The sequence below is a fragment of the Eutrigla gurnardus genome, assembly GCF_963514095.1.
Source record: "Eutrigla gurnardus genome assembly, chromosome: 5".
In the NCBI taxonomy this organism is placed as follows: domain Eukaryota; kingdom Metazoa; phylum Chordata; class Actinopteri; order Perciformes; family Triglidae; genus Eutrigla; species Eutrigla gurnardus.
In genome coordinates this window covers 22,923,037-22,943,814 of record NC_139919.1, presented here as the reverse complement: position 1 = coordinate 22,943,814, position 20,778 = coordinate 22,923,037, and the positions used below count along the sequence as shown (strand labels likewise).

General features: G+C 42.7%; 3 protein-coding genes across 5 annotated transcripts; all 3 read left to right on the top strand.

Annotated features, from left to right (window-relative positions):
- Positions 1-127: 127 nt before the first annotated feature.
- Positions 128-5,464, top strand: LOC311013778 (uncharacterized protein). Of its 2 annotated transcripts, XM_084009974.1 has the most exons (11): positions 128-235; positions 567-624; positions 1,349-1,363; positions 1,451-1,581; positions 1,668-1,803; positions 2,054-2,338; positions 2,528-2,866; positions 2,963-3,144; positions 3,927-4,028; positions 4,153-4,251; positions 4,335-5,462. In XM_084009974.1, the coding sequence occupies exons 1-11, from the start codon at positions 200-202 to the stop codon at positions 4,554-4,556; spliced, it is 1,605 nt and encodes a 534-aa protein (XP_083866100.1). In that variant the 5' UTR covers positions 128-199; the 3' UTR covers positions 4,557-5,462. The 2 variants fall into 2 exon arrangements, with proteins under 2 accessions (XP_083866100.1, XP_083866101.1); XM_084009975.1 differs by lacking the exon at positions 1,349-1,363 and having other exon boundaries at positions 4,335-5,464.
- A 240-nt stretch (positions 5,465-5,704) lies between these two features.
- On the top strand, positions 5,705-10,790 carry prpf19 (pre-mRNA processing factor 19). The gene is made up of 16 exons (XM_084010335.1): positions 5,705-5,878; positions 6,069-6,218; positions 6,947-7,023; positions 7,230-7,371; positions 7,550-7,623; positions 7,733-7,798; positions 7,891-7,932; positions 8,080-8,154; positions 8,271-8,346; positions 8,457-8,566; positions 8,711-8,866; positions 8,975-9,044; positions 9,137-9,310; positions 9,506-9,588; positions 10,376-10,481; positions 10,596-10,790. Exons 1-16 carry the CDS (start codon positions 5,860-5,862, stop codon positions 10,691-10,693), a joined length of 1,518 nt encoding a protein of 505 aa, XP_083866461.1. The 5' UTR covers positions 5,705-5,859; the 3' UTR covers positions 10,694-10,790.
- Positions 10,791-12,080: 1,290 nt separating this feature from the next.
- Positions 12,081-20,119, top strand: tcirg1b (T cell immune regulator 1, ATPase H+ transporting V0 subunit a3b). 2 transcript variants are annotated; one of them, XM_084010333.1, is made up of 21 exons: positions 12,081-12,223; positions 13,204-13,338; positions 13,755-13,833; positions 13,923-14,071; positions 14,182-14,277; positions 14,392-14,453; positions 14,539-14,665; positions 14,818-14,900; positions 15,025-15,118; positions 15,295-15,507; positions 15,607-15,757; positions 15,878-16,017; positions 16,135-16,292; positions 16,382-16,472; positions 16,592-16,710; positions 16,836-17,049; positions 17,531-17,641; positions 17,722-17,805; positions 17,901-18,021; positions 18,275-18,446; positions 19,244-20,119. In XM_084010333.1, exons 2-21 carry the CDS (start codon positions 13,222-13,224, stop codon positions 19,335-19,337), a joined length of 2,475 nt encoding a protein of 824 aa, XP_083866459.1. In that variant the 5' UTR covers positions 12,081-12,223; positions 13,204-13,221; the 3' UTR covers positions 19,338-20,119. The 2 variants fall into 2 exon arrangements, with proteins under 2 accessions (XP_083866459.1, XP_083866460.1); XM_084010334.1 differs by having other exon boundaries at positions 12,100-12,223; positions 13,182-13,338.
- Positions 20,120-20,778: the final 659 nt, after the last annotated feature.

Sequence of the window (20,778 nt, the reverse complement as noted above, 5' to 3'; positions counted from 1 at the left end):
GTAACTGTGCGCACTCTTGCACGAATAGCGTAAAATGCGCAAACATAACGCAAAGGTGTGGGACATCTAGCGTAGGAAGCGGCTGAGAATACAACGCAGCATCGCCATAAATAAACGAAGGGAGACCAGTGCCCATGCGCGAACTGCAGAGGACGTTGTTATCCTCTTATCGTCCCCATCCACGTAAACATTGCCAGATATGCAGCGACGGGTTCATTCTTCACACATCCTGCAGGTGAGTTGGGACGAGATGCGTCACAGACTCTATACGATCGGGAGGAGGTGATCGATAATTGGCGGCCTGATGGTCCGCTGCATCGCTGCGAATGTTGCTCATCGTTCTGGGAAACCGACCCTGAGTGGACATTCAGACAGCAGACAGGGCGTCACGGATCACTCTCACTCTAGTGCTGTGTTTTTATTGTTTGTATGTACGTAGATGTATCGATCTGCGGAAACGTGGTTGTCTTTGACCCCCCCCTGCTTAGCTTATTGATTGATGATGAGTGAGGCTGAATGACAATATTTGTCCACTGAGTGTTGATGAAACAATCTGATCTTCCCAGGTGAGCATGTCCTCCTGTGTCCTGCTCACCGCCCTGGTTGCCCTTCCTCTTGCTGTGGGTGAGTTCATTGCATATCATATTTTTCTTACTTTTAATAAGACACCCGTTGTTTTTCATACATTGTAACTGAAATAATTGTTAATTGATCAATTTTATATCAACTTAATAAGACATTTGGGTTGCCAGGTGGCGTTAATCCTTTGTCATGTGATAATACTGCAGTGAGTGATGAGCGTCATATACAAATGGTAATAAAGTCATCAATAAAGAATCACAGATTTCTCACTTTCTAAGAAACCACCAGCTAGAATGTGCAAATTAGAATGATCAATATGTTGTTAATAAATAGATAATCCGCAGCTCTTTTTCCAGGAGAGGTCAGATGTCAAACAGTCCATTTCAGGGTCTATATTTAAGATACTAAACCAATAGTTATTCTTATTAATAACTTAGAACTGATACAATAATAATACTGATATTTCTGTAGCACTTTTCTTAACAAAGTCACAAACAATGAAATATTTAAACACAGGAGATTAAAATGTTAAACGGGGAAGAATATATAATGGCAAAGATGACAAACACAAAGAATGCATAAAAGCTTTCCCATAAAAGAACGCGTTAAGATGTAGCCTGTAGTCTAATCTCAGAGAATAGTTCTCTAATAGAACGAGAACTGTGTGATCCTGAAAACAATCACTCTAAAAGTCTTACAGTGATTTCTTCGTTAATTGTGGAGGAGGAGATGAATTATCATCAGATTCATTTTGCTCTCCCCACAGGTTGGGTCGTACCAAGTGAGTCAAATGCGTCTGACATATCTTTCACCTACAAAACATATTCTGTGAAGAGGTTGTTGACTTTGTTCTCCCCCCCGTTTACAGGCGAGAGGGAAGAAGCCCAGACGGTGTGTGCCGGGAGGGAGTTCCGTCTTCCCGTGTACTCGACATCCAGAACGGTGACTTTCACACCGGACCCCGAGGGGCCGAGGCGCGTCCTGCTGGACAAAACCACTGTGAGTGGAAAAATGTCTCGGCCCTACGTGGGTGTGTTTGTTTGCGTGCGTTCGTGTACAGGTTTCCGTTTACTGTACGACTGCAGGTAAAGGATCTGCGGTTTGAGTGGACCAGAGATAAGATGCTAGTCCTGAGAGGAGTGACTCATGGGGATCAGGGACTTTATTCCATCAAACTGTCCTCTGGATTCACCTACGAGGCTGTTCGTTTGACCGTTTCAGGTACAATCTCCTCTTTTTCTCAAACCCGTCCTGTGATTGGCTTAAAAATGTTTAGTTTGGTCTAATTTAATGGTCAGGTCTCATCTTCAGGGCAACAAGAGACATTTGAGGGGTCATTAGGTGATTAAAGTTCAGCTACACAAATGTATTTTCTTTTTTAGGCATTCTAGTCTTTTCTGCATTGGGGTTCATCTTTTATCTGTTTAGACACTGAATAATTATTTTAATTCCTTCCTCCGTCCTGCTCCAGAATGCATTAAGTCCTACCACAGAAACTATGGGGATAAATTTGAGTACAACATCCCTGAAAATGGGACCCTACTGGAGTTTTCTCCCCGGGGTGCTCCGCCTGAGGCCATGCCGGTTGTGCTGTGGAACCGGACAGACCCGGAGACCAGCGATGCGGGTCGGGGCCGACTGCAGCGGGGTGGGACGGTCTGGTTGGCGGAGAGACTGACGCAAGCGGACCAAGGCAACTACACAGTGAGAGACGGCAGAGGGAGGGTCCTGTCCCGCAGCACCCTCGCTGTCCGCGGTGAGCACGGGCAGAAGATGACAGGATGAGTTCTTTAGGCAGCTGGCTGATGGATTTCTTCTTCATTTTAGGATCCTGCCATCTATAACATTTATATTTTATCTTTCCCTTTCCACCTGACACCCTCCCATACCGTCGCATGTCCTTCATTCTGCACCCCTGTCTTTGTGTTAATGATCCTTGGAGCAGGGCATTCCTTCAATGTCACCCGCTTCACCAAGGAGTCTCTAAACCTGCCCCTCTTTCTCCCTGTCCCTCATGCCCACCTCATTTTTACACCCACCCGATACCCCGATGAATCCTCCCTGGGCCCTTTTGACCCCAAGCCCCCCCGCGGCCCTTTGCAGCTGATTCGTGAGGGCCATATAACAGACCACGACATGCGCTACAGGGGCCTCATCTCTCTGGGCAGGAACGGCACCGTCAACGTGATCGTCATAGGGAGGCTGTCTTCAAGGCATGACGGAGTGTATGAAATCAGAGATTTGGATGGCAACCTGGTGTCCTCCACCTGGTTGCAAGTGGTCGGTAAGCGACGGCATTTTAGTTTTTTTGGGATCTGAATTCTTCGCTTCCTCACATTCATTCTGGCATCCCTCCCGCGTCTGTGTGTCCACTCTCTAGAAAAGGGAGGCAAATGGAGAGCATTTCTAAAGTCCATCACCGTACCTTCTGGCATGTTTGTGTCGCTGGCTGGTTTCATCCTGTTCATGAGGCGATACCCAAACTGCAGCCTGTCACAGATCATCACTGGCCTACGAGCAAACCGCGCGCTGCCACCCGACCCTCCGGTGGTCAACATCCAGGTGAGGAAGTCAGGAGAACCTGATCAGTGGCCCTGCTGGCTGAGACAGCTGTGCACGGAGGAGAATTAATATGAGGTGTATGCTTTTAGCTTCTTGTGATGTTCTCAAAATAGATCTGGTCTGGGCTCATTTTAGTTCTCAGCATGTTTTGTAGTTATATGAAACACTTCTTTGAACACGTTTTAAAAAACTTTCACTTCATATTGTTATTTTGATCACAGCAATGCAAACTATTTCAATAGAGTTTTACATTTTAACAGTTTGTCTTGTCTTTTGATTGATTCTGGATTTCCAGCTGTTTTCACATTTTTCTGGTTATTTATCCATTTAAAACATGATTGCAGATGGGGGAGAAGTAGTGTTGGTTATTAGATAATGTACCATATGGGTAGATTATATGGAACAGATTAAATAACCATATGGCATTAACAGGGCTGTTACACTACTCCACCGCTTAATCAATCTAGGCTTTTGGAGCTTTACTGCATATGTGATTTAATCCAACTCTCAAAGTGTCCGTACATATTGAATCCATATCATAGACTGTATGGTCTATATGTTGTATGAGGAAGGCTTGAATGCCTGTCCATTTAAAGTCCTTCATAAATCCTTCTGAGGCCTTGTTTTTGCCAAAACACTGAGTCCTTCATAAATCCACAGAATAAATACAAACAGAGCATGTGAGTTAGTTTCACTATAATAATGTATCAAATAAGAAGTGAGCTATTCTCTGTGACTGTCATCTAAGTGTCTGCACTGACTTTGTGTGTTTGTCTGTGTAGGATTACAGCCAGCCCAGCCCTCAGCCCTCTACAGGCTACAGTCACTCTCCGCAGCCTGGAACACCGAGAAAATTTACCCCAAGAGCCAGTCCTGCTCACACTGTAAGGGTGATGGACTGAATTAAATGAGTTAGCAGGTTTTGTGCCTTTGCTTAAAATGGTTTAATAGCTTTGTGTCTGTACAGGTGTCCCATATGTACTTGTGTGCTACCGCTTGTATTTCCAGGGTCACAGTCTGGTTATGGTAGGAAGTCCGAGAGCTGAGAACCAGGAAGCACACAGACCGACAGCGAGGAACTCCCCTCGCCATAGTTCAACTACTGAGGTAATACTGCACTTCAACTGTGAGCATTTTAATACATCACAGGTTCAATTATTTTTTAAGCAAGTGTTTTAATTCTCTCCTAGCGGGACACATCGCACAACAATGAGGAGAGAAGGATTTCCTTTTCTGTGCCCGGGGCGTCAGATTGCCTCCATTCCTCTGAGGACTGTGTTCAATTCCAGATCAAACCAGGTGGAGATAAAGACAGGTGGAAATCACAAGGGTTATTTTCCACACTGCCACTAGACAGGGACACCTCTGAATCCTGCAGCGTTTACACTTCAGAGAAACTGAACTTCTTATAAAACAGAGCTGAAGGAAAAAGAAGAACAACAACAAAATAAGGTGAAGAACAAGAAACGTAAGGATTGGAGGAACTGGAGACGGAAGCTGTTTCAGAAAAGACAGACCTCACCTGTGCCTTTTGCATCTTAGCATAGTTTAAATGGTTTGGTCTCAACATCGCATGTCATTTTTCGAGTAATTTTCTGAAGCATGCGTTGCGCATAAGCCTTCCTGTCTCGTCTCACATATTTCTTGACACTGTTGATGGTGCTCCTGAAATCTCCTGCTGTTACCTACCTCCAGACCCTCAGGACCAGTATGACCTGCACTGCATCTGTTCGAGTGTTGGTACGGGTGTGTGTATATGATGTGATCTCTAGGGCTACGTAGAACAAAACATTCGCAAAAGAGAATTCTTAAATACTGTACAGTTATAGAGTGTTAGTTCTCCATCCTGTTAACCATTCCTAACTGCAACAATAATTAATTATCATGTTCAATGTCTGCAGTGATAGTGTATTTACCCTTGAGGTACCCTTGAGGTAATTGTAGTAATAGCTATGTGAAACGTGACATGTTCCACCAAATTTTGCAATAGCCTATAAGTCTGTGAGCTTTGTGAACAGGATAATATGTTATCACCAAATCTTTCTAGAAACAAAAGAGGTTGGACTGCTGCTTGTGGTATTTTTGGACTATCAAAACGTCATCTCTTAAACAATAAAATATATATTTAACACACATTTTAGATTATTTTCCCTTCAATGCACTGTATGTTTGGCTGTAATTAGGGATTATTTTCACTATCGATTAAACTGTGGATATTTTTCTCTTAAAATGTATGGAAAATTACCATCAGTCTTGTACCCAAGGTAGCAAATTACAAATTTTAACTCTAAAATATTCGACTTGTGTTAATTATAACACAAGAAAACTAGTTATACTCCCAAGTGAGAGATGTAACCATATCATATTTTCGTATTTTTGTTATAAACATGACAAACGATTAACTGACGGTTAAATGTGTTGTCAATTAATCTATTCGTCATTTCATCCTCCATTTCTGTTGTTAGTGCGTTGGTGAGTGTAGTGGTGTTTTTCGGCGGTAGGGGGCAGTAGAGCGCCTGTGAGGCTTCGCGGAGACTACCGGAAGAAAGTGTAAAAGAAGAAGAAGAAGCCCGTTTGTAGCGGCAATGAAAGGACAGCGTGCCACCTCCAATTTGTGGAAAATATAAGTTACGCGTACATTAGTAATATTAACTATCAGAGAGCAGCACGAGCGTTATTTTTTGTAGAAGATATTAAAAGGACTCCGTCGGGAAGATGTCTTTGGTTTGTGCAAGTAAGTAAAGTTGAATTCATTGATATGACGGAGGCTAGCTAGACACCGCGCTAATGCTACTAGCTAATTTAGCTAACGCTAGCCGCCATGCAGTGCCGCCCTCTACTTATGATAAAACATCGTTCTGGTTCGTGGACATTTTATTGTTTGTGTCCTGTGGTTCTAAAGCTGTGACTCAATCTTTGTTCAGTCTCCAACGAGGTGCCGGAGCACCCCTGCGTCTCCCCGGTGTCCAGCCAGGTGTTCGAGCGCAGGCTGATCGAGAAGTACATCGCAGAGAATGGGACCGACCCGATGAACGGACAACCTCTGTCTGAGGAGCAGCTCGTAGATATCAAAGGTAAAAAAGAGCAGCTGGCTGAGCTACACTCGGTTTTTAGGGAACGTTACACCTAGCTAAAACGAATGCATTTTATGTTTAGTGCTATTCAGCTGCAATACAAACTACCAATCGTAAAATGAATGAATGAATGAATACCAAAATTGAGTTAAAATAACACCGAGCAGTATAACCTACATGAAGGCGGGAGTGATTACAGGTCTGTTGTATGAATGCATTATTTATAGCGAGGTGTATCTGACAACGTGGCAACTGAGAGAGAATGGTTTAAATAGTTACAATGGCGCTAATCTGGTATTATTTGTAACATTTTCAGACAGGATTGTGAGGTGTAAAGTGCAGTAACTAATGAGTATCTTCATTATTGATTAGTACAGAGATTATAACAATGTTCTGAGGCCTTACATGATGGTTTTGTAATACATTTCAAAACCAACTTGAGTTTCAAGACCCAAAAATATTCAGTTTCATATGACAATTTTTTTTTGTCAAAACTGATAAGCTGGATCTGGTCAAGTGACCTGTTGCATCACAGACCTATTGTTTTAACTGTAGCGATGCTTAAATGTATATTTGGACGTTGTGCTTACTTCAGTGTAAATCCTCTATAGTAGAGTACTGTATGACTTGTCATATCCTGCAGCAATTTACAGTAAATAAACGAATTCAACTTGATTAATGATTTAAACATGAGACTGCTTGTTCTAATCAATGTTTCTCTGTTTTAGTGTCTCATCCTATTAGACCAAAAGCTCCATCAGCAACAAGTATTCCTGCCATTCTCAAGTCCCTTCAAGATGAGTGGGTAAGTATCGTTAACCATGTTGGAGTGGCGAAGGAGAAATCCACTACACAACACAATCATATTTTAAATGTTACCAAGAATGTCCTTGCAAAAGAACCCTCTAACATAACAATGGTTTAGAACTGCTTTCTTGCTTTTTTTTTTGTTTTCTTTTTTTAAAATATTGATTTTAGAAGATAAGAAATGTTCTCTCTTTTCTGTTTTAGGATGCTGTTATGCTTCATAGCTTCACCCTGCGGCAACAGCTGCAGACTACTCGCCAAGAACTGTCTCATGCCCTCTACCAACATGATGCTGCCTGCAGAGTCATTGCTCGACTCACCAAAGAGGTCACTGCTGCAAGAGAAGGTAGGTCGACAGCCGTTTGTGTGTCCTCTATTGTTGGACATAATCCACTTGTAAAGCACATAGAACCGCTTTTATACGACAATCAAGTCTGTGTAGAAACTGCCCTGCACAAACATGAGCTCATAGATAATATTGTTAGAGCATCTTTTACTAATGGGGTCTATTTTAAATTTTACAGCTCTTGCAACACTCAAACCCCAGGCTGGATTGATTGCCCCACAGGCCCTCCCCAGCTCTCAGCCAGCTGCAGCAGTGAGTGATTGGCTTTTAATTCCACCTAACATAAATGTTGATCATAATCTTTTGCCGTACTTACTCCTGCCATAATATAATTCTTTATTATATTTCTTCTGTTTCTCAGGGTCCTGGTGGAGAGCCCATGGAGATTAGTGAACAGGTGGGAATGACCCCAGAGATCATCCAGAAGGTAAGTTTTCTCTTCATCTACATAAATCATCGTTTGGATATAAGCTTTTCATTTAGCAGATGTGTTTCAATATAAAAAAATTCTGTTTGCAGCTCCAAGACAAAGCTACTATCCTCACTACAGAAAGAAAGAAGGTATTGTATTGCTATTTTATTTCACTCATTTATGCAAATTTCCGCTGTAATATTTCAATGTTATGTAAAGTTGTTTTTAAAAACTTTTGTTGTATTATGTAATGTGCTCTCACACTCCCTTTTAACTGCTTTCCCGTATTTCTCCAGAGAGGAAAAACTGTCCCAGAGGAGCTTGTTAGAGCTGAGGATCTCAGCAAGTACCGCCAAGTAGCCACGCATGCTGTAAGTGTAGATTTCTGTCTGAATACAAATTACATTTTCCCCCTTTTTAATCAGGGAGCTGCTTTTATAGACTTGATGTACATAGTGTCAACATCCCATCTCTTTGATGCCTTCAGGGTCTTCATAGTGCCAGTGTCCCTGGTATTCTGGCTCTGGATCTGTGTCCCTCAGACACCAACAAAGTTCTTACAGGTACATTACCACCGCTGCATCTTTCAATTGAACATTTTTGTTGTGATTTTGTTCACACACTCAAAGTAATTTGAAGACTTACATGATATTGACCCTCTTGCGTTGTTCAGGTGGAGCTGATAAGAATGTGGTGGTGTTTGACAAGAATGAAGAACAGATTGTTGCAACACTTAAGGGCCACACCAAGAAGGTCACCTCTGTCATTTACCATCCATCTCAGGTAATGTTTTCCATCATACCAACAAATCCTCTGACTGGATTCTACAATTATTCAGACCTAAGTGTGATCTGTTATTTTTACTCATTGCTTGCTCTTTTTCCCCCCACCATCCCTTACACCCTCGCTGTCTCTCCCGTCCTTTAGAACGTGGTCTTCTCTGCGTCTCCAGACAACACCATCCGTGTGTGGTCTGTCGCTGGGGGGAACTGTGTCCAGGTGGTGCGTGCCCACGAGGCAGGTGTCACTGGACTCTCCCTGCATGCTACTGGGGACTACCTGCTCAGCTCCTCTGAGGATCAGGTGTGTGTACCGACAGACCTCAAATAATTTATATTTAATATTAATATTTTACACTAAGTGACCTCTTCACTGGTTACGAAACTAACGTTTTCCCTCTGTGCTCTGCAGTACTGGGCCTTTTCTGATGTCCAGACTGGTCGTGTCCTGACCAAAGTTACTGATGAAAGTGCTGGCGTTGGTAATTGCCTTTTATGTAAACGTGTGTGTTTGACAGTCTGAATGGGAGTCCTCCTGTTTCAAGTAGTAATGTGTCTGTCTGCCCCCCCACAGCTCTCACCTGTGCTCAGTTCCACCCTGATGGTCTCATTTTTGGCACTGGGACTGCTGATTCCCAAATCAAGATCTGGGATCTGAAGGAGCGCACCAACGTGGCCAACTTCCCAGGCCACTCTGGCCCTGTCACCTCCATTGCTTTCTCTGAGAATGGATACTATCTGGCCACAGGTTAGAACTACCAACAACAGTTTTTACAGTGTTGCTGATCATCTTTGATGTGCAAATGATTTACATTGTGTGTGTTAAAGTTGCAGGGACATGGAATCTTAAAATCCTACTTTTAACCCTTGCTTTTTGCACCAAAGGGATCTGGAGCTGTATTTGCTTTAAATCACTGAACATCACTGTCTGATACGGTTTCAGGTGCCCAGGATAGCTCTCTGAAACTGTGGGATCTGAGGAAACTGAAGAACTTCAAGACAATCACTCTGGACAACAACTATGAGGTGAGACATTGCAGGTCTTTCTCCTATGAAAGGAATTGATTGATAGATGATTGATAGACGAGCAACCTCAACTTGACGCTTTCAGATGTATGTTTTGTGAACGAGTTAAACATAAATGTGTGAATTAGTCAGTTGTAGAGGTTGCTGCTAGGTGTAATGTTTTAACTTGGAAAAGAACCAGACGAGCTCTTCCCTAATGCTTTCTGTTTTTGGCTGTTCTGGCTCACGTTTCATATTTACCGTACATGAAAGTGGTATTGTTTTTCACATCTAACTCTCAGCAAGAAAGCAAACAAACACATCTCATATGATCACATCACTAAGAGGGCTTAAAGTAATAGTCCGATAAATGATACCAAAGCAACTAGGGCTGCTTACTGACTTAAAATGTCCTCTGAGCTGCTAAATACAGTCAAACCCATAACCTGCTCTGACTGCTACCTTTAGAAATTCTAGTTTTTTTTAGGGCAAACGTCTGATTTCCTAGACGCAGCACAATGAGCTCCTCCAGTCATGACATAGCCTTGCATATTTTATTACTCTTATGAAAGGCTATCTTTATTTAAGATTTCAGGGGTAATATGTTTTGTTTTTAATCATATAGATTAATCGATTGGTAATCTATAGATTAATCGATAGATTAAGTTATTCGTGGCAGCCTTAACTGCAACACTGAGTATGAAAGAAATATTCATGTATTTAACAGAGGTTGATCTTGTCTTTGGTGTCCTTCCTCTGTTCTCCAGACTGATTATTTCACTTTTTTTTTTTTTTTTTTTTCCTCCAGGTGAAGTCCCTCGTGTTTGACCAGAGTGGTACCTACCTGGCTGTTGGAGGCTCTGACATCCGTGTCTACATCTGCAAACAGTGGTCTGAGGTCCTCAATTTCACAGGTGAGATGAGGAAAAATGCTCTTTTCAAATGTTCATCCATTCTGCCTGACATGTGGTGTGTGTGTGTGTTCTGAGGATGTCGTTTTGACCTTGCTTTTGCCTTTCTAATTGTAGACCATACAGGATTGGTTACTGGAGTGGCCTTTGGAGAGAACGCTCAGTTCCTGACCTCCGCGGGAATGGACAGAAGTCTCAAATTCTATAGTTTGTAGAATAAATTCAGGATCAAGGGAGGAGGAGGAGGACAACTTAGATGAGAATACATTGGTACCCTCCTGAACACAGACCTGTAATTCTTAGAAAATATGAGGGGGAGAAGAAAAAAAATCACTGTTAACTTTGCTACATTAATGTGTTAGTCCTCATGTCCAGGAATGAGACCCCGTGAAATTGTCTGCTAATTGAAACCACAGCAGCATGGTTAGGATGACATGTTTGTTGGCATTGTAAAGGCTGAAATGTAAATGATATGAAATGAGATGCAGAAGCCAGTGAAATATTCCTTTCTGATTTGCCAGCAATTACGATTTTACTTTAGTATTTTCCTTTTTTTTGTGTGTGTTTTTGGGGGGGAGGGGGGGGATTGTTATACAACAACTCAAGTGTTGTAGTACTCGGTTGGGGACTAGTTGTGACAACAATCTGCTTTGCTTCTTAATGTAAACCTTCTTCATAACAGTATCTTTAGGTAAAAGGAAAATACATCTGTAGTGATGTACTGTACAACTAAGCAGATAAATGAACAGGTGTATGAGATAACGTCTTCCTCTGAAAACGTTCTCATCCAACCTCACTTCAGTTACATTTGCCGTCTTCGTTTGTTCCATTTAAACTTTTGTCTTTTTCCAATTGTATATTTCTCATAACTTGCTATTTTACCTGTTGCAAATCTGCCCTTTTACAATAAAATAAAAATATCTTTTGTATTGCCATTCATTTGTTTGTCAGATCAAGACAGAGGAGTCCGGCAAGGATCTTCTGCAGGAATTAGAATTGAACTTTGCTTAAATAAAATTTGTTTAGCAAGTGTGTATCAATCTATAGTTGCCTGATATTAATTTGTTGTTCATTTGTTCATCAATTCTATCTATTATAATATATTTTATTTATTTATCATTATTTAAGTTAAGAAGCCAATCTCGGTGCAGTGAGCCACTCGGTTTCAGTTTGATGGTCAAACCTTTAAGTGACCACTAACAGGCACGTGATCTTTTGGTTAAACTTTTAAAATGAAGTACTTTATATATAAAATGGTATGAGTTGGTTTTATAAATCAATCAGTTATTTATCACGCTTTTGTATTGGCGGTTCTCTGCAGTGATCAGGAAGTGATTCTGGTCACAACCATAACGTTACTTTAATGAGTCACGTCACGCGCGTCATCAACAACTAGGTCACCGCTTAGAACACCAAACCGCTCCGTCACACACGACGCTAACTATTAGCTTAAGATGCTAATGTCACATTAAACTAACATATGGCGTTAAAACGCATCCCAAATCCGACTAACGTTTTTTTTTCTTTTCTTTTCTCCGCCGGACCCCTCGTGGCCGCAAATGAGAGACGCGACGCCGTACGTCACGTGGGACGGCGGTAACGTGACTACCACAAACGGGAAGTGAGTGTGAGATCAGACCGATAACTTCTAATAAACACGTCTGGTTCGTCCACAGTCACCGGTCTGTCCGTCGGCACGGGGCTGGACTTCAGCGGGACTTCAGCGGGATCTCGGAGGCGTTCAGGTCAGTCATCCATCATTAAGTAATAATACTGTGCTCACGTGAAGGTCTGTGTTCCCCCACCGAGTACGGACCGCTATAATCACGACATTAACTACTTTTCTTTTACGGGATTTATTCCTCATAGTCTTTTTAACGTTTTAACGTTGAATCCTTTGTTTGATTGCCGTTCTTTCAGACGTGTTTCCTTGGGCAACGGTTGCCACCAAAAACGAAACTTATTGCCGTAGTTCCGATGCCACAGTCGCACGTAATCGAGGTGAAACAGTACAATATTGTTATTATTTCGTTTAAGGAAACGCGTAAAGCTACTTTAGACATATATTATTATTTGTACACTTGAATGTATATGTGTTTTGCCACAAGTCGTGTTTTAAATGTGTATTTGTATAACACTAAGCCTTCATAAATATAATACTATGCTCACTTTGTACATAAACCCAACTTAAATCTGCAAAACATTACATCATCAGAGGTTGTAATGTTCAACAAAAGTTCATGATTATTTTGGAGGTTGTGCTTTCTGGTGCTGCTGGATGTTATCCACCCTCATTAATATCAATGAGGTTGTTCTACATGAAACACAAAACAGATCAACAGCAACACAAACTGCAAAGTGATAACCGGGTGGAAATCAAAGCCTCTTGGTTTCTTTCATGGTTTAAAAAAAAATATATATATATTATAACAAATTGGGTATGCGGTTATGTGTTTTAGTGTATTGAAGCAGGATTTTAATTGCAAAAACTGAGCTTGTAATAATCAGAAATGTTTGTGCAAGAGTGGAAATCACATCTGAATAATCACACAGGAGGACTTGATGCTTCCCCTTTTCTTTAGTTTCCATTCATACGCTTCTCCTTTTGTCAAAAATAGTCTTTTATCGTCCTAACTGGAAATAAATGCCCTCCGTGTGCTACTTCTCTTCACGTAATAATACCCCTCATTCCACTTTAAACAGCAGGACTTTGGCTGTGTTGCAGGTTTGCAAGCAGGCAGCTATGGGCTCCATGTTTCGCAGTGAAGAGGTGTGCCTGGTGCAGCTCTTCCTCCAGTCCGGCTCGGCCTACAATTGTGTCAGTGAGCTGGGAGAACTGGGCCTGGTTGAATTCAGAGATGTGAGTTAATTAAACTCTTTGTTTTAGCTCTTTGTTTGTGATCTTGTGGTTAAAAAGCTCAGAGTCCAATCAAATGCAGGCCTTCTAATGGAGTCAGCTACTCTTAAATCCATGCGAAGCATCCCCCCCCCCCAGTTACGCCTAATGTCCACATGACTCATTTCAACCCTTTTCTTTTGTTTTTTGGCACAAATTGCAAGCATCTGATATTGTTTCTCCCATCCCCCCAACAACCCAGACCACAGTAATTGATCTATTTACAGTTGAATGTGATAATCTTATGAAGTCACGTTGGAATCTGCAGCATTTCTAAATCTGATTTTAATAAAGTTATCCTATTTATCTGATGGTGGTTTTGATTCACTGCATGGTCGGATGAACACAAGTAACCCCCTTCCTTGTCCCCTCTGCTTTAGTTGAATCCTAATGTGAACGCCTTTCAGAGGAGGTTTGTTGGTGAGGTCAGGCGATGTGAGGAACTTGAGAAAACCTTCAGTAAGTACCCCCCCCCACACACACACACACCTATATTTGTGGTGATATTCTTGTATGTCGATACCCTGTTTCTTTTATCTGCCCTTCAGCCTTCCTGGAGCTGGAGATCAATCGCTCCCTTTCTCCACCCTTGCAGTGTCCCCTCCCTCCTCCATGTCCGACACCTTCGGCCCCGCAGCCCCGCGAACTCATCACCATAGAGGAGGAGTGCGAGAGGCTGGCGAGAGAGCTCAGAGAGGTGAGCGCTTAAAACGGGGCTAAGATGATAAACGAGAGAATAGCCTCTAATGTCTCATTAGTGCTCCGTCAAAGGAGATGGAACTGATTGGCCTTTTGGTGTCTCACTAGGTGTCCAGGAACAGAGATAGCCTCCGGGCTCAGCTGACCCAGCTCAGTCAGTACCGAGGAGTCTTAACCAGGACGCACTCTCTCACAGCCTCACAGGTTCTGCATCATGTATTACCTTTCCTTTTTTAATGTACATATTGTGCTGGTGTGAGCAAAGTGTCTGCCAACTAACACTCAGACTGTCTTCTCCTTTTTGGCTTCATCTCACAGGCACCACCACCTGTACTGGAGAGCCAGGGCCTGTTTGATAACCGCCAAGACGTCCACCTCAGGTAGACTGTATTTTGGTAAAATGTCCATTATGTGTTTTACTGTTTTTACCTACATTCAGTGTATTTACCACCGCGTCTCTCTCAGTTTCGTGGCAGGAGTGGTCCATCCTTGGAAGGCCCCCTCGTTTGAACGGTTGCTATGGCGGGCGTGTCGCGGTTATATCATCGTGGATTTCAGAGAAATGGAAGATCGACTGGAGCATCCGGACACGGTGGGGGACTGGGGAACGGGGAGAGGGTCATGGTTGAGAGATAGCTATGAGTGTTATTTCTGTCGCGGGGATAGTCTCTGATGATTTTTCACGGCCGTTAAGTTTTCTCGTGTCTGCTTTATCACAGCTGTTGGCTGTTTGTTCATTTGCAGGGCGAAATGGTGCAATGGACAGTGTTCCTCATCTCCTACTGGGGAGATCAGATCGGACAGAAAGTCAAGAAGATATGCGATTGGTGGGTAAACCCGTGCATCAGTTGGATTTGTTTTTCCCTTCTCATTGTAGATTTCCACACGACGGCGTCTATTATACCTGTTGAACCTGTTGAAATATCTTTTTTTTTTTTTTTTCCTCCACAGCTTCCGCACACAGACGTTTGCTTACCCTGAGAGCACTGCAGAGAGGGAGGAGATTCTCCAGGGGCTTCAGGGCAGAATTGAAGACATCAAATCTGTAAGTGTAGTATGTTTATAAAAGACACCAATACAGTCTGCAGCATTTACTGTCTCTCTTTTGGAATGCTCTACTTAAAAATACTAAAAGTATACAAAATCGCAGTAATATACTGTAAGTTTTCCTCAAATAAGTATGTTTTTTTAAAAATATCCTCTCATCTGTACTTGAACTAGGTGTTGTCGCAGACGGAGTCCTTCCTGCAGCAGCTGCTGATGCGGGCGGTGGCCGTGCTGCCCCAGTGGAAGGTGCGTGTGCAGAAGTGTAAGGCGATCCAGACGGTGCTGAATCTCTGCAGCCCCTCGGTCACGGACAAATGCCTGATCGCCGAGGCCTGGTGTCCCATCGCCAAGCTGCCTGAACTGCAGAGCGCTCTGAGAGAGGGAGGGGTGAGATGAAAACGCAAACGATTTGATGAGGAGACGTGACATAAATGTGCAAACTCCCCAATGTCTTCATCTTCTCCGACCCTGTTTGTCCATCCTCAGAGGAAGAGCGGCAGTGGCGTCGACTCTTTCTACAACCGCCTGCCTTCCTCCACCGCTCCACCCACCCTGTTCCCCATCAACTCTTTCACAGCTGGTTTCCAGAACATCGTCGATGCCTACGGAGTGGCAAGCTACCGTGAAGTCAACCCAGGTACGCCTGCATGTCACTGAGCGGTCTTCATTAATGCCTTGAAGGAAGTAGAACAAAGTAGAAACCAGAGAATGCTAAACCTCATCGTTCATCAAGTCTTTCCTCTCGATGCTTCTGCAGCGGTGTACACCATAATTACATTCCCCTTCCTGTTTGCTGTGATGTTTGGGGACGTGGGTCACGGTTTACTGATGACTCTGGCTGCCCTCTGGATGGTCCTCGAGGAGAAGGACCCCAAATTTAAGAATAACACCAATGAGGTACTAACTACACACACACACACACACACACACACAAAGTGCAGGAACGTGTTTTCGACCTTTCATAAATACCCTAAATACTGAAATGACGTTTCTTCCCGTCCCCGTGCCGTTCAGATCTGGAGGATGATGTTTGGAGGAAGGTATCTGATTCTGCTGATGGGACTCTTCTCTGTCTACACGGGGGCCATTTACAACGAGTGCTTCAGCAGAGGCCTCAGTACCTTCAACTCGGCGTGGCACGTCGGCCCGATGTTCGAGAAGAACATATGGAAGTGAGGACAATTTATACCTTTTCTGTTTTCTCCAATCTCCACACGTATTGTTTCTTGTCCATCTTACCTAACTGTATTATTTCCTCCAGTGCGTCCGTCCTGGCGGACAACCAGTACTTGTCCATGGATCCTGTTGTGTCCGGTGTTTACACCACTCCCTATCCGTTCGGCATCGACCCGGTATGGCCAACACACTCATCAACTCTTCCTTCGCGACTACATTTTCTTCCTGCCGCCATCTTGTACGACATCGTTTGCGCATTCCATCCTCATTCGCTGTTGTTCCGTGTCACGGTTAGGTCTGGGGGCTGGCCAACAACAAACTAACGTTCCTCAACTCGTACAAGATGAAGATGTCGGTCATCGTCGGTGTCATTCACATGACTTTTGGAGTCTGCTTGTCATTCTTCAACTACTGGTAAGTAATGTTTAACTTGTTGTGTATGTGTTGGGTGTGGACACACCCTAACTGCCTTTTGGTTTCATTTCAAATTTCGCACATCCTTATTCCCCTGTCTTGCCTCATCGTTGTGTTTCCTCCAGGCACTTTGGCCAGATAAGCAGTGTGTTCTTTGTGCTGATCCCTGAGCTGTTCTTCATGGTTTGTCTGTTTGGCTACCTGGTCTTCATGGTCGTGTACAAATGGATCGCCTACACTCCCACCCAGTCCCAAATCGCTCCCAGTATCCTCATCCACTTCATAGACATGTTCCTGTTCACAGAAAACGCTGAGAACCACACACTCTATGAAGGACAGGTGTGTGGATTTGTTCATTTATCCCATATCGGTACATTAAAGTGACACATCAACTGGTTTTGTTCCCTGTGTTTGACTCGCTGGGTTTTATCCTCTGCCAGTGTAGCTTGTGAATGCTGTTTGACAGACTACTCTCAAACCTCAGATGTCGAGGTTCGCCACAAACCCATGAACACACCAATAGAAGATAAAATGATCAGTGCTATGACTGCAATTACAAGCCACTTTAATAAATGCTCGGTTGTTAAAATAGCGGTGGGTAAAAGTGGTTTGACAACAGAACGATGAAATGTTTGAAATCCCTGCGAGCTTATTTTCACGCTGTACTATATATGAACTGAAACCAGTGAACATCTGGTTCACCACCGCCACCCCTCTTCTGTAGTGCAGGTGCAACTATTTGCAGAAACCCCCCGTGTTGTACTGTGGGCGTGCGTCGCTCAAAAGCGTTAACGGCTACCCTGCAACTCTTCATGTGCAGATTGTGGTGCAGAAGATCCTGGTGGTGCTGGCCCTGTGTTCTGTCCCCGTCCTGCTGTTCGGAAAGCCCACGTATGAATACATGACATTCAAGAGAAGACGACGTCAACGGGTGAGTTTGACTGCGCTAACACCCTTATTCCAGAGTTGGGTGTATTTTCTGACGGATTTCTGGTTTACCTGCGACGTCAGGAGGAAGACAGGCGTCCGCTGGTGGCCGCCGAAGGCTCCATCAACACTCGCCAGGGCGAGGTGGAGGGAGGAGCTGCCGAAGAGGTAAGCCATGATAACGTAATCCGGTAAATAGATTAAATGGAGCCAGAGATGCGCTGTTGTGATCCTGTGAGTGTTTAACCTGCGCTGATCCGCAGGAGTTCGACGCCGCGGACGTGTTTATGCACCAAGCCATCCACACCATAGAGTACTGCTTGGGCTGCATCTCCAACACCGCCTCTTACCTCCGACTCTGGGCCCTCAGCCTGGCACACGCACGTTAGTGGCACCCATACTGACGCATACAAACACAAGATGCACCTTCATACTCACATGATGTTTACACACACACACACACACACACACACACACACACACACACACACACACACACACACACACACACACACACACACACACACACACAGACTTCCTCTCTAAAACCAAACACACTCATACAATATTTTCCCCCACGCACTTATTCATAAACACATGACGGCTGTCTGACGGCGAGTTATTTGTGTCTCCACAGAGCTCTCGGAGGTGTTGTGGGTGATGGTGATGCGTATAGCCCTGAGGTGGGAGGGCTATGTGGGATCTGTAGTCCTCTTCGTGGTTTTTGCCTTCTTTGCCGTGTTGACTGTCTCCATTCTGCTAGTTATGGAGGGACTCTCAGCGTTCCTGCACGCACTCCGTCTGCACTGGTAAGGATGGGAGGGAGGAGAGCGAAAGGAAAACGTGTAAAAATACAAATAAGTAGGCACTGAGTACAATCTACACATAAGACACCACAAACACAGACAATGACGAGACAAGTACATAACTTTTACACACAACATTGCAATAAAAGAGCTCCGTGTCCCGACCCAAGCCGTGACAGAAAGGTTTCCCCTCCTAAAACACAATTAACTGTTTCATTATGATCCAACCAGTAGAAATCATAAGAAGTCAAGGACATTTTACTAAAAAGGGAAGCCCTTAAATTGGCATAAAATGAACAATAAAACAGGAAATGATCTATTCCAGTTTCACCTAAATCACAATAGCTAACGGCAATGTACATAAACATTGACATATGACAGAAATTATACATGTAATCAGCGCAGTAATAGCAGTATTGGCAGAATAATAGAAGAAAAAGATTACTACTAATAACAGCAGCAGGACATATAATAGGATGATGATGATAAAGCAGAAATAGTAGCATTATAGAAATATGACTAATAGTAGCAGGGGTGCACAAGTTTGTTATGCATAAGTTGACTTATGAAAGGGTTCTTCCTTTATTAAAGATGAATGTGTTTGTGCCTGATGGTGGTGCTAGAGAAAAGATTTGGAGGTCACCGAAGCCTCCATCAGAAGTGTTCCCCTGTATGTAGAATCACTGTATAGGTTGTTGGTGGTGGAGAGGCGTAGTAAAAATGGAGCGGGTGGACAAATATGGTTAATATGTGTTGTGGTTTGTATTGTTGGGTGTTGACTTTGCTGATCTCTCTTACAGGGTGGAGTTTCAGAACAAGTTCTACAGTGGAACAGGCTACAAGCTGAGCCCTTTCTCTTTCTCATCTATAATCAATGCATCATCTGCTATATGATCGGTCAAACCATCACTTAGGGTTGCCAAGCGGTTATGTTAATTTATGTGTACTGTTGAATACTTGAACTACTACACACATCAGAATAACTTTATCTCCCCATCTTAACCATGATATTCTCTTGCCTGAAGGCTGTGAAATCGTTTAATTTACTTGCACAATGATCATGATGGTACAGACTGTTATTTTTGAATGAGTCACTATATAATGAATTGCAAGTGCATTATATGAAATGGAAAAAAAAAATGTACTTTTGTGTCCCCTTGCAAATTTTACTACATCAGTGTGATGGACCGCTTTCTAATTAGTCTTTAAGTACCTAAAAAAAAATATAAATCGCTTACACTGTGTGAACACGTTGAAATCAATTATGAAAAGGGAAAGTGGACCAATTCATGAATCCATTCTGCAGTTTATGGAGAGGTAGATTGTTTGATCGATTTATAAGCCAGCGCTGTCGGATTATTGAAATGATTGCAGGGAATTACATGAATGATTTTCTTGAGCCAAAGACACGTTTCCCCTCATTGTCACGTCTCCTCACCACACACCACCACACACCACAGGTATTTGTTAGTAGGAACGGTTTTTTCATGTGCCTTACTGGGATTGCTTGTTTATCATTTAAGTCTTTTGGACTGATCACAACCTCCAGCATCATGTTACTACTTCAAACATAACTCTTCCTGATGACATTTCTCACTGTTTTTTTTTTCTGCAGGTTTGCACTGTAAAAAATCGATCAAATTTGAACTGAAATTAAATATGATTTTGTTGTTTAATTTTATTGTGGGAGTCGTTCTCTGAACAGGCTACCTTACCTGTTGTGTACTCACACCATTTATTGTGTCACATATGTCAATAACAAATTTGCAAAGTTACCAATGATGGAATAAGTATTAAAATCCTTATTATTATTGTAATGATAATAAGAATAATAAGCTTTATTGCAGACACAAGTCCACATAACACAATATTAATAATAACTAATATATAAATAGTATAAAAAGGAAATACTTAATGTGTGCATATTATGACAACGTATTACACCAATGCCGTCTCAGCTTATAAGATGATTGGCAATAGTGTTGCCCACATAAGTAATAATTCCACTGCTATGCGGATGACACACAACCATATGTCCTGCTAAAGTCTGGTACAAAATGTCCTGTATGATTGTATATTGGATTTCCAAATATTTCCTGCAACTAAAAGACTCTAAATTAGAATTAGTAATAGTAATTAGAGACCCACAACCTCTGTGTCATTTTTTAATTCAGAATTGTCATTTGATGCTCATGTGACTTAAATGGTCAGGTCATTGCTTCACTCTGCAGACTTAGAAAAGGTCATCCATGCTTTCGCGCCTAAGGATCTCAGGAAGGCAAACAGTATCTTCCTTTAAATCTCTTCTAGACTTTTATTTTGTGGATTTTTAACA

Excerpts from the sequence above, each read along its gene's own strand:
- LOC311013778 (XM_084009974.1), top strand. The coding sequence starts at position 200 with ATGCAGCGACGGGTTCATTCTTCACACATCCTGCAG. Across the intron at positions 1,804-2,053 it reads TGTTCGTTTGACCGTTTCAG|AATGCATTAAGTCCTACCAC; the intron begins GTACAATCTCCT and ends GTCCTGCTCCAG. Across the intron at positions 2,339-2,527 it reads CAGCACCCTCGCTGTCCGCG|GGCATTCCTTCAATGTCACC; the intron begins GTGAGCACGGGC and ends TCCTTGGAGCAG.
- prpf19 (XM_084010335.1), top strand. Across the intron at positions 7,799-7,890 it reads CCCCAGAGATCATCCAGAAG|CTCCAAGACAAAGCTACTAT; the intron begins GTAAGTTTTCTC and ends TTCTGTTTGCAG. Across the intron at positions 10,482-10,595 it reads TGAGGTCCTCAATTTCACAG|ACCATACAGGATTGGTTACT; the intron begins GTGAGATGAGGA and ends TTCTAATTGTAG.
- tcirg1b (XM_084010333.1), top strand. The coding sequence starts at position 13,222 with ATGGGCTCCATGTTTCGCAGTGAAGAGGTGTGCCTGGTGCAGCTCTTC. Across the intron at positions 14,901-15,024 it reads GTCAAGAAGATATGCGATTG|CTTCCGCACACAGACGTTTG; the intron begins GTGGGTAAACCC and ends TTTCCTCCACAG. Across the intron at positions 16,018-16,134 it reads TTAAGAATAACACCAATGAG|ATCTGGAGGATGATGTTTGG; the intron begins GTACTAACTACA and ends CGTGCCGTTCAG.